General features: G+C 50.2%; 1 protein-coding gene across 1 annotated transcript in view; it reads right to left on the bottom strand.

Annotated features, from left to right (window-relative positions):
• Nucleotides 1–11710, bottom strand: part of DLGAP2 (DLG associated protein 2) — a 192625-nt gene extending 180915 nt beyond the window's left edge. Inside the window, exon 1 of the mRNA XM_046648454.1 lies at nt 11371–11710. Coding sequence (XP_046504410.1) covers nt 11371–11710 — 340 coding nt within the window. The remainder of the gene's footprint in view (nt 1–11370) is intronic.
• Nucleotides 11711–12418: the final 708 nt, after the last annotated feature.

Genomic DNA, 12418 nt, shown 5'->3' on the forward strand with positions numbered 1-12418 from the left:
TGAGTGCCTTGTATGTGGTGTTTCTGCAAAGACGGGAGAAAGCTTCCTATTTGCAAAATACCGTAGAATCTGCTGCTTCTTAGGAAAGAGGTTGTTCCAAAAGCCATCAAGAAGGTCACTTTCGAATGTAAAGCAAAATGGTAGTGGAAACTTTATCCATTGAAAACTGCTAGAAAAAAACTACAAGTCAGCCAACGACAGGTTCCTCAGAGTAAACCAATGAGTTAATATTGGGTGAATATTCAGCACAGTGAGTTGGTTCTTTTCCACAGTGGCAGGATCTGTAACAAATCTGGACATGATTTGGAGTTTCTAAATGAACCTCTTACCATACACACTGATCCCAGGCCACACTGAGGCTGGCACGGTGAACAGGACAGACTGCCACCTGCCTTCACGGCACTACGGTCCACCTGGGTCATCCACATGGGACAGGAGGTTACGAGTAAGGTGAGTTTTGCTAAAAGGAGAACGCAGGATATCTTGCACACTTACTTAGCCACGTGATTTAGATTAGGCTGGGGGTGGAGAAGTGCTTCCCAGAGGAAGGGACATTTAATCCAAGATGGAATGGGCTTCCATGCCCTGGGGGTGGGATGGCCCACTGGAGGCTCTGAGGAGGAGAGCAGGCATAATCAAAGAAAAAGAAGTTCCTTCTGGCCGCGTAGGGTCCGGGGGAGACAGAGAGGTTGCAGGGAGTGTGCCTGTGTTAGAGAAGGACTTGCAGGCAGAACCCCACCACTCAGTTCTTTGGTCTCTCCTAAGTCAGGCGAAAACAGAACCAGGACAAAAGGCATCTTGGTTCGTTCTGTCTACACACATCTTATTTCCCCCAAATCTAGAGCCTTGGCAGACAGGGTTTGGGGGCCCCGTGGGACATCGCTGTAAGCTTGGTTCTTGGTCTGCAGTGCCTCTGTCCCCTGGGGGGTTGGACACGGCCCAGGATGTTGCAAACCAGCCCGCTGCGTGCCGGGCCTGATGCCAGGCAGCTCTGTGAGCATGTCCTCCCCCCCCAACCCCCGCCTCCAGATCACTAAAATTAGTCCCACCAGGACGCAAATCAATCCATCTGCTCCTGACCAGGGTCGGTGCCAGGAAGAGAGTGGAGTACAGCAACGTGGAGTTCCCCCCCGAGAGTCACCCCCAGGAGCTCACGGCCTGGCCAGACAGACGCTCCCAGGCAGCACCCCTGCTGGACTAGAAAATCAAAGTCACAAGGTCCCCTGGGGTGACGTGTGCACACGTTACACATGGTCAGGCTGCATCTCAAGGCAAGACTCGGTCCCGTCCAGAACCTTCCTTGCAAGACACGACTCCCCAGACTCACAAGATGGAGCTAAAAGTACCCAGTGATGGCTGCGCTTTACCCAACTGACAGATGTGGGAGGAGCTGGGATCTCTGCAGCGTGGAAGCTTGGAGGCAGCAAGGCTCCTGGTTGACCTGGCTGCAGCTTTGGGGTAATGAGGTGAACACGTGGCTTCCCTGGGAGGGTGGTGTCCATCCCAGGGAAGGGTCTTGGGGTCCTGAGCCCATCGTACAGGTGGGGCAGCTGAGATGGGGCAGCACAGCAAGCAGAACTGGTGCCAGAACAAAGCAGGAGTTGCCTTCCCGCTGTGTGTGTGTGCCCTTTGGGGTCTCCTCCCTGTTTCTGCCCTGCCTTGGCCATGACAGCGGAGGAGATTCCTCACGTTGGATCACAGAAGACAGAAAACTCATCAACCATAGCCAGAGCACCTTAGAGAAAAAGTGATGCAACAGTTGCACCCGCACTTGTGGAAATGTTTCATTGTTTCCTTTTCACCCCTGCAAGGAGCCCAAAAAGGTACAGGCATTTTATCTGAGAAGACTCTGTTTTCCTTGAAATAAACGCTCTCCTCAGCAAACCTGTCCCCACCACAAAGCAAGCCACGTGCTGAGGCTGCTGCTTCTAGTATTTTTGGTTCACTTCCCAACCAGCACGGCTGTACTGGGAGACCGTCCCTCCTGTGTGGGAATGAGCCAGCCACTGTCCTCAATCAATGAGGAAAATCCCTGCCTTCAGATACATTTAAGAAGAAGAGGTTTCATTGTAATCTAAAGAAAGTCAAAATTGTACAGTGGAAGCAAAACCTCACTCAAGCCCAACGTGTTGTCGATGCTGCCGTTTGGGAGGCCGGAAGCCAGGCCACGGATTTCCAGTCTCCCTGACAGGGCTGCTGCTGAGGACAGCTGAACCTGATCTCCTGATGGAAGCCGCTTTGCTGATGCGCTTGTCACACGCACACCCACATACTCACGTGCTGACTCTTGCTTTGTGAGGAAGACCCGGTCCCCTCCCAGGCCAGTAAATGTCAGACCTCTCTATTTATATGAAGTTTCCACGGCTTCGTTGTCCCTCGGGTTGAACTTTGCAATCTGCCATTCAACAGCAGCCACTTCTGGTTCTGAGTTTTGGACGAATTTCACGGCCCAGCGTGAGACCCCTCTAGTCCACGCCTCGCATACCATACGTCGCATCTGGCTTTTTGTCTATGCACATGTCTAAATCCCACAACACACAAAAACTCCAAACATAAAAACATCTTAATGCATCTGAATATCCGGTTTCTATGGAGACTGAAATCAAAGTGAACTGTCTAATGAGAGAGCTGTTTTTTTTAAAAATAAATTCCAGCCTGATGCTTTACAGCTTTGGAGCCTGTTGAAACGCCTGTGAGCCCGTTATTATTCCAAACACATTTTGCTAATATGCAATCGCGTATTCTAATGAGAATTGTGGATGACAGCTAATTTTCATTGCTGTGCCCCTCACTGACCCTCACAAACACTCTGATTACACAGGAGACCAGTGGATCCAAAACTTTCAAGGCTCGGAGAGAGCTTTCTCTACTCCTTCTCAGGCCTGGACATAGTGTTGTGCTGGGTTGGCGTGGTGCCACAGGCACGGATTAAATTATGCTTGCTGCTTTCAGGGGACCCCAGGAGAGTTTTGTAAGATGTCACCAAATGCAGTTTGCAAATGACTCTACTTCAGAATAATCCACTTAATTTCTGGGTCTTTCGCTCAGAATACATAATGATTTTCAAAGCAATCACACATATACACTGGCACACACTCAATTTTGTCACTCATGTTGTAGAGGAATTAGATTGACCCTGACAATAACCCAGTTAGAAAAGTAAATTTCATTATGGTCTGTGTTGCTCTCAGAGATATCTGCAGGAAACACACAGGAAAGACGGTCTTCCGTACTCAGAGATAACCATGATGGAGGAAAGAGATGTTCCCACACATGCTGAGGTTCACATTCTCTCTCCATGGCCCCGTCTCCATCTCTCCAGTCTTGCTGATCTGGGGCCAACCTGTTCTGTCTCCTGTATCTTAAGCTCCAGCCCAATGTGACTAATGACCACCCTCAGTTCCCCAAGCTTAGCAGGGCATCCTGTTCATTCCATGAACGTCCTCACTTTGAGCAGCTGAGAACATCTATCCACCCCCAGTGGCTCAGCTCGAGAGTTAATCTCCCAGGTGGGGACTTTGCCCTCCTCTCATTTCTGTCCTTTGGGCCTTATGCGCACAGCAAACACCCCAAATTTGTCACTGCAAGTTGTTCCTTCCTTCTGAGTTGTGGATTTCTTGGGCCTCATTCACCTTTGTATCCTGTGCCCAAGCTCGCTGCCTGCAGACTTCGAAGCCCGACAGTCCACGGCACGCATCCACTGATAACACATCCAGCAGCCCCCTTGGACCCAAACAGTGGTTCTCACACCTGGACGGGCTCCATCCTCTGAGACTCTGGTTCAGTAGCGTGGGGCAGGGCCCATGAATTTGCACTTCTAAGAAGCTCATGGGTGACACCAGAGTTGCTGGTCCAAGGGCCACATTTGAGAACCCCTGATCTAAATTGGGAACGGGACCAGCCACCGTGGTGAAAGCAGCCTGAGTCTGTAGAATGTGCCTTTGCGAGAATGTCCCCATCTGCTGCCTCCCGGGCTGGTCTGTTTGCCTCCAGAATTGTCCATCTCCTCTTCCCTGTGTCCTGCCTCAGCCTCTTTGATCGGGATTTGAGCCCTGCCATCCGGCGCCCACCCCCCCTGCAAGTGTCATTTGTCGCACCTGCACGTGAGTGTGTAGAACTGGGTTTGTCCTTATGGCGTGTTGCCTGGCACCAAAAGGACAGACATCTCATCCTCATTGTCTTTTCTCATTTGGGGCTGATGAATCTATCACACCCTCAGTAGCTTGCACTCAGTGTCCACGTCTCGTCCTGTTTCTGATAAACGCCTTTGGCTGGCGGATGCCATCAGCTTCCTGGAGGACATGTGGCCCCACCACACCTTTTCATGGACCATCCACGGTGATGGGGATACAGTGACTTCAAAATGAGGCAGGGCTTCTTGATAACATGGCTTGGAAACATGGTCCCAGCGAGCGTATGTTTGCTACAATGGTGCCCACTGGCAAATTCAATACATGGAACAATTCTGGTAACATTCTGTGTTATGGCCTGGGCACACAGTGCTGGCAGGCCACATGCAGGGCAGAGGAGAGGGGCTGGGGTCTTAGCCAGAACGGTGTTTTCATTTCTTGGTATCTGAACCGAATAAACTCCTGAGCCCAGCTAAGCCTTGGTTTCCTTCTCTGGAAAATGACAATGAGAAAACCCGACTCAAAGACTCACTCTGAGGTTTAAATTAAAGATGATAAGGCTCATGAGAACTCTGTGGAGAGCTATCCGAAATCCACCCTCCGGCCAGGACAACTCTGCGTCTCCACATGCGGAGAGAAACAAGAACAAACCAGGGAGCACACGGTCCTCTTCCTGCATCATAACTCCGCTCTGGGTGGGCCAGGCGGTGGTGGTCCCTGGATGCCTCTCCTAGCGGCTGACCCCAGCGCCGTCAGCGAGCGGAGTGTAGACAGTCCCCCCGACATGCAAGCACGAACGCCTCTCCTCGCTCTGCTCCACGTCTCACAGGTCCTCCTTCCTCTGTCCTTGGCTCCCTTTCGTCTCTGTGCTTCTCCTGGCAATTTCCTGTGTTTGTCACTATGGAAGCCTCTACGCTCACCTGCTGCCATTCTTGATTTCTGTGAGTTTTCATTGTGATGGAAAGAAGAGACAATGGCCTGTTAGAGGCGCACAGGACACCGCGGCGCCGTGTAGAGAGAGCTCTGTGACCGAGGGGCAGAGGCCGGGGCACAGGGCAGGCGGGGGTTTTCCTGGGGGCTGAGCAGGGTCTGGAGAGCGGGCTGAGGGGCCAGTGGGGCAGGGCCTGGGCGAGGGGGCAGTGTGCGCCCGGCAGAAGCCGTGCCTGTGGAAGAGGGTCTGTCAGGAAGAGCAGACACCGTGAGTAAGGAGATGCTGAAGGAGGCAGGGGAAGACCCGCATCAGCAATGGCAGTGTGGCTGGGAGTCGAGATGCACGGTGGAGAGCGGTCAGAGAGGGGATCTGGGAGTTGGGATCAGCCGGGTAGGGTCTGCACGCTCCTCGACATGAAGAGATGCCCCGAGGTCCCCAAGTGATGGTAGCTGAGGTCCAGGTACTGCCCTGAGTGCTCCGTGACTCATTAGTCCCTTGATCCGCACAAAGCCCTCTGGGGAAGGTCGTTCCACCCACTTTGACAAATAACCTGAGATCAGGGAGCGTGTGAGGAGTGACCGGTGGAGCAGAGACCCAGCCCCAGGAGTTCAAGCTCCAGGTCCCATCTGTGTCACCATCCGCCCTCTGCCAAAGCAGAGCAGGAAACGACAGGCTCCTGGTCTTTACAAACGTTCCTCTGGAAGCCACACGGAGAGCATGGAGAGAGGGCAGCAAGCAGCGGCTCGGCCACCATGTCTGTCTGTGTGGGGGGCAATGGCGCCTCCCCCAGGCAGTGACCATCAACTTGTCCCTCAACTAACGTTGAGGATCTGCCAGCTGTTGTTCTAAGGTTTGGGTCCAGCATTGAAATAACGAGAGAAAAACCAAAGACACTATCATTCAGTTTCCCTAAACTAGATTCTTTTTAAGGATCCCACGTGGGAGGGGCACACAGTGAAAGTGTGGCTGTGTGGACGTGGGTCTGGTGGAGGGGAGAGGACGTGTCTAATTGAGTTTATAGTGACCTCAGTGCCCTCGGGTCCAGCTCTCTATAAGAAACTGAGAGAATTATCTTGGGGTTAAGAACAGGTTGAAATTGTAAGTGTTGATGGAAGTCGTGGGGGTGGATGAAGCTCCAGAAAGGAGGGAGCAGCTGAGACCAGACGAGGCTGGAGAGACAGCGTGGGGACTCCAACTTCAGGGGTGTGAGAAGGAGAAGAGGAGGCCCAAGAGGCTGAGGGAGAGTCTGAGAGGGAGGCCCAGGAGATGAGGGTCCTTGCAGCGGGGCAGAACTTCTAGGTGTGAGCAGGTGTGGTACAGACGTCACGGAGGGAGATGACAGAAAACGGACACAGGGACACTGGCGCTGGTGACCATTCAGGAGCGACGTCTACAAAGTGGTTTCCTTTGATGGGGACGAGGGAGGTGATGAAAGATGTCGGGCACACCCCGGGCTTGTGCACCAGGACTTGCTCAGAGTGGCCACCACCAGCATTAGAACAACCGCGGCAGAGGTGGGATGGGCTCGCGGGTTTAGTTGTGTAGCTGGTCGGCTTTAGGGGAAGAAACCACGCTCAAAACACCATCTGGGGACAGCAACGCTGGCACCGGCTGGAGCGTGTCAGAAGCCTGTACTGTATGTTTCACATTACACAGACGAATGTGTGTTTTATAGTTTCCCAGGTGACTCATATGCACGATAAAGGTTGAGAGGCCCTGAGCCCAGCCAGATGCACAGACCCAATTATCTAGCAAATCGGCACCAGCTAGGAATCTGTGAGCACACGAGTGCCCCTCATTCTCTCTCGACACGCCAGATGCACAGTCTGTAGCAGCATAATTAATAACTCCGGATTCTGCATGTTGCTGCTTGGTCCCAATGCAGGTGGTTTAAATGAAACCTCTATCCATGGAGGGCTTATCTGAGCCCCTTGTCACACTGGGACCAGCCTCCCTTCTCTGGCTGAGCCTTCCTAGCAGTGCTGGGTGACAGATAAGGAAACTGAGGCTCCGAGTGTGTAAGCAACTAACACGCAGTGTAAACGCAGGACTTGGGTTAAGCTGTGTGTGTCTGACTCAACGTTTCTGCTCTTCTTGTCTGTGCAGGCTGGAGGCGCTGATGCTTCCCGGTGCTGGCAGAGGCTGAGTCAGGATTGAGTTGGGTTGAACTTGCCTGATAAGACCTTCAAGACCTCCAAATGGGTCTCCCCGATAAGGGCGAGGGTGAGCTGAGGCTCGAACGTTGGAGAGGAGGAGCCTTCGCACATAATCAGAACACAGCAAGCGTGAGACTCAGATCTTTCCATCACCATTAATGTCAGCACTGAACTGGGTTCCAGCTGACTGTTAGGCATCTCTGTTTATACCACCATGAGACACAACCGAGACCGCATTATAGATAGTGCGGGCTAATGACAGGGGGTGCACCAGACCAGGAGGCTGGAATGGTAGAGGGGGCACCAGACAGGGAGGCAGGAATGTTACTTCGGGAAACCTGGCCTGCTGTCATGGAGGGGCCCACAGATGGATGACCACTCTCTCTGGCCAGGTGTCCTTGGGGGTCTGTCATATTCACTCAGAAGTGGGAGGACAGTTTTAGAGTTAATGCCAAAATCTTGGTTTTCTTCTTGACTGGGATTAAGGAAGTCTCGGTATTACAAATCCAGAAAAGTCTAATCTAGAAAGGAGTCAAAATTTATACAAAATCACGTTTCAATATCTTCCCCTCAGACAAGAATGATCCAGGCCTCAGAACCACAACTGCTATATCCTGAACTATTATTTCCCAGACACTGTGCTAAGTACCCACATGTTATTCCATTTAATCCTCAAAATAATCATGGGAGTTACCTCCAATTCTTACTCCTTTTTCACTGAATTTAGGACTGAAAGATTATGAAATGTTCATCAGTTCACCCAGGTGGTAGGTGATGGAACCAGATCAAACTCAGCTCCGCCCCAAAGTCAAGGAAAACAGCTGGAGAGCAGGGCTGTGGGGGCTGCGTTCCGACAGACTCCTACAGGTGGAGTTTGGGGTTCGGGAGGCAGACGTCCGCCAGCGTTCTGTGGATGCACAGTCAGCCTTTGGCTGCTCAGTCAGCGAATTCCCAACTTTCCTCAGTTACTTCTCACGTTAGATTTTTTTAAAAAGGTGATCTACTTGTTCTTGAGTCCTTCAAACAAACAGTTCTGGTTCTGTGAAAGTCCTTATCTGTGTGTGATGGGTTAAATAGTTTAAGAGCACTTAATCTAAGAATAAGAGGACATCTACTGCCTTTGTTTATCTAAATTTGAATAAACATCACTGTTAAAACAATGAGCACCTTGGTATATCCACGACTTATCATTCTTCTGTGCAAACGACGCGTTCTCCATCCTCGGAACTGATTCAACATTTCAAACTCGGCATGAAAAAGCCCTAGGTCCTCTCTTTTTATTAACAACGTGTGTGTGCATGAGTGAGGCTGAGGAGGTGGTGAGGCTCAGAGCCGCCTGGGGATGTGGAGCTTGTACATCCCGGCCCTTTTCTGTGTGGAGAAAGAAGAGCCCCTGGGGGAATGGCACGCAGGACTGATGCCCACATGAAGACCAGGGCAGCGAGTTGGGGAGAGACCAGCCACTGCACTTGGATCAGTCCAACTTAGTGGAATAGAATGTTGGGCGCTGCATAAAAAATGTTGTGGCTGCTGATGTTAGACCCCAGGCACTCTGTGCCCACCCGTGTGTGCATTCTCCCTTCCCCCAGCCTTAACTTAGTGGTGCTGGAGTGGTGGTGGGGGGAGGGTCAGGCATTGGGGTAAAAGAAGAAGGCTTTGCTATTCATGCACCATTTCTGCCCATTTTGTCCTCTGCGTTGACACGTGCCCTTTTCTTTCATTTCTTCTCTTGAGTTTTGCTCTCAAGACCTACAGCCTATAATCTCTCAATGCACAGTTTCTATCTTCTTCCTTTCCCACCTGAAAACTTAGCAACAGCACACAATGATATAGGGTACTTCCTAAAATAGAAAGACGGCTGAAACCGAATTGTTCACTTGGCAGAGTGGTTCTGGACTCTCCAGAAAAACGCACGCACCCTCAAATACCAACGGGTTTGTAGATCTTCTTGAGCGCGCTCATGGAACTCAACGGTACGGATCTCGTGCTGACGTACTCAGCGTCAGCTGGCTGACTGCTCCCAGGTGGACACAGAACCTCTGGAGAGAGCCAACCTGCTAGCGACTGAATGTCTGTGGCCCCCCCAAATTCATATGTTAAATCCTAACCTTCAAGGTGACGGTGTTAGGAGGTGGAGCCGTAGGGAAGTGATCAGGTCACGAGGGTGGAGCCCCCATGATGGAATTAGTGTCCTTATAAAAGAGACCCCACAGAGCTCCCAGCCCCTTCCACCATGTGAAGATATAGTGAGAAGATGGCCGTCTGCAACCCAGAAGAGCGTTCTCCCCAGAGCCTGACCATGCTGGCACCCTGATCCACGACTTCAGCCTCCAGAGACGTTAGAAATCAACGTCCGTTGTTTATAAGCTGCCTAGCCTATGGTGCTCAGTTACAGCAGCACGAACTAAGACATAAAGCATCTGAAAGCGAGACCTGAAGCCAGATGCACTGTGAGCACCTCCAACTGAGCACAGACTCTGGGGTCAGAAACAACGCAGAGTTCACTGGGTTCCTAATGCTAATTCCATTCTCTCCAGTCACATCTGGCCATAAAGAAAGAAGAGTGAAAGAGCGTTCGCTTTCTGGAGAACTCTTTTGAACGACATGCCTATTCCTGTACTTTGAAATCCTTCCTGGGAGCTGGAAGGTGGTGGCGAGGGGAAGTGAGGATGCCCACATCTATTTGGCATTTGTACTTGTGTGCACGGCACGCCCTTAAGTGTAAAGCCAGCCAATCACCAAGGAAAATGAGAAATGCAAGGGGAACCGCTCTCCATGGGCCATTCTCACCCGGCTGAATTCAGAGGTGGGAGAAGGAACGAAGGCAACATGAGGCTAGGTCTACATACAACAGAACGGATGGCCAATGGACTCAGCTCTTCAAACAGGAACTCAGAAGCACCAGCTTCTACTTGCTGTTCCTCAGACGCCTGAACAACCAGACTTATGTAGTTTTCATATGTCCGCCAATTTTCCCAACACACGCCACTTAGCACAACGTGCTCGGACAACTGCTGGTGGAGTCGAAAAGGCTTGGATGGTGCAGTGATTGAGCACGACCCTTGTTCATGAGTCAGACAAGAACAGAAATGACAGCTCATCCACTTGCTAGCTATCCATTGAACAGTTCTCTCTCTGAGCTTCAGCTTCTTCGCCTATGAAATGGTGGTCATCATTACACTTACTTTGCCGGGTGATTAAAAAATTAAATGAAATAATGCACATACGTGGTTTGTATGAAATGCTCAATGTGTGTTGGCTATTAAAATCATTAGTGATACAGGAAGGTTATCTTTTGCAAACCAACATATATTTACTGACTAAATCATGAATAGTACAGAATGTATGCAGGTATGTATATACAAAGGTTGAGATTTAACAAAGTATTAATAGTGGTTATCTCTGGGTGATAGGACTCTGGTGAGTTTCATTTTCTTTTTCTCTTTTTAATACTAAATAGGACCTGTGTTACTCACGGAATTTTAAAAACTGCCATGGAGACCATCGAGAAGTAAATAGTCTGGAATTCATGACAACTGGGCCTTGAAAAGTTTACAATTTGAAGGTATGATGAGTTTTCAAATAAAGAAGGTAGTTATACAAATATAAATCAGTGTTTTAACCTAAAAATCACCAGAAAATATTTTAGTGAGCAATTTTCAAAGGGCTGCTTATTACAGTACTTCTTTTAAAATAAGAAAAACATTTGTACTTTATTAGTTCTAACTCTTTTTCTCTCTTCTAAATATTTGCCCAAATGGCATTTTTCTGTCTCTCAGACTTTAGAACATGTGAGCAAAAAAAAGACACAAACATCAGATGAGGAGAAATTTTTCTTTGCCACTCAGCTGCAGTGACAGCTGGCATCCTCACACAACTTCATTTTGTAGCATTTTTCTCATCCCAGAGCACTCGGCACATCTATTATTTAGAACTGCAATGTCAAATAATTACAGTGAGAGAGAACTAGCAGGAAGAAAGATGAAGTTTGGAAAGGAAAATAGGCACTGCAATGAGGATGGGCATGAGGAAGTGTTCTCGAATGGCCCCGATGAGGATGAGCATGAGGAAGCTCTCCTGGATGGTCCTGATGAGGATAGACATGAGGACGTGCTCCCAAATGGCCTCAGTGAGGATGCATATGAGGGTGCACTCCTGAGTGGTCTCAGTGGGGATGGACATGAGGAAGCCTTCTCAATGGCCTTGAGGAGGATAGACATGAGGAAGTGCTCCTGGATGGTCCTGATGAGGATGGACATGAGGAAGTGCTCCTGGATGGTCCCGATGAGAATGGACATGAGGAAGTGCTCCTGGATGGTCCCGATGAGAATGGACATGAGGAAGTGCTCCTGGATGGTCCCGATGAGGATGGACATGAGGAAGTGCTCCTGGATGGTCCCGATGAGGATGGACATGAGGAAGTGCTCCTGGATGGTCCCAATGAGGATGGACATGAGGAAGTGCTCCTGGATGGTCCTGATGAGGATGGACATGAGGAAGTGCCCCCAGGTGGCTTCAGTTGACATAGAAGGAGAGTAACAACAGCCCTAACAAAGCTCTACTTATGATGGGTCTTCCCAGCACCAGGACACTTTCAATGTTGCTTTTAGATCTTCATGACAATTGTTTGAAGAAAGCAGTCTTTCCTTGCAGTTTTCACATGAGAGCCGGGCTCAGTGCTTCTTACCTCATCACCCTGGGTCCTTCACAGTAAAGCCTGAGCTTGGTTTATGATTACAGATTTGAGCATTCCCTGTTTCCACCTTATGCCAAAAACCTTTGCCTTTCAAAGTGTGGTTCCAGGACAAGCAGCCTCAGCATCGCCTGGGAGCTCATTGGAAATGCAGATGCCCAGGCCCACCCCAGAGCTTGAGAACCAGACTCTGCATGTTGACAAGAACGTTGTGTGTGAATGAAAGTCTGGGAAGCTCTTCCCTAAACACATGGACTCACCCCAGATCTGTGCACACGATGTGCTCTCCAGGGCTGCCTTTCCAGGTTCTTCCTCTTGAAATGCTGAACCCTACGCTGGCTTCATCAATTTCGAGCCACCCTGGAAGGCCAGCTTCTATGTCAGCTCTGTGAAGACTTCTTGGATCCACTCAGGCTGAGCTAGCCCTGCCTGCCTCCACCCCCATCACCCTTTGCTCATTACATTGGTTCATGTCCACTGGCTCATGTACAATGCTCATTGCATTGGT

This window comes from Equus quagga, chromosome 22 (assembly GCF_021613505.1).
Source record: "Equus quagga isolate Etosha38 chromosome 22, UCLA_HA_Equagga_1.0, whole genome shotgun sequence".
Taxonomy (NCBI): domain Eukaryota; kingdom Metazoa; phylum Chordata; class Mammalia; order Perissodactyla; family Equidae; genus Equus; species Equus quagga.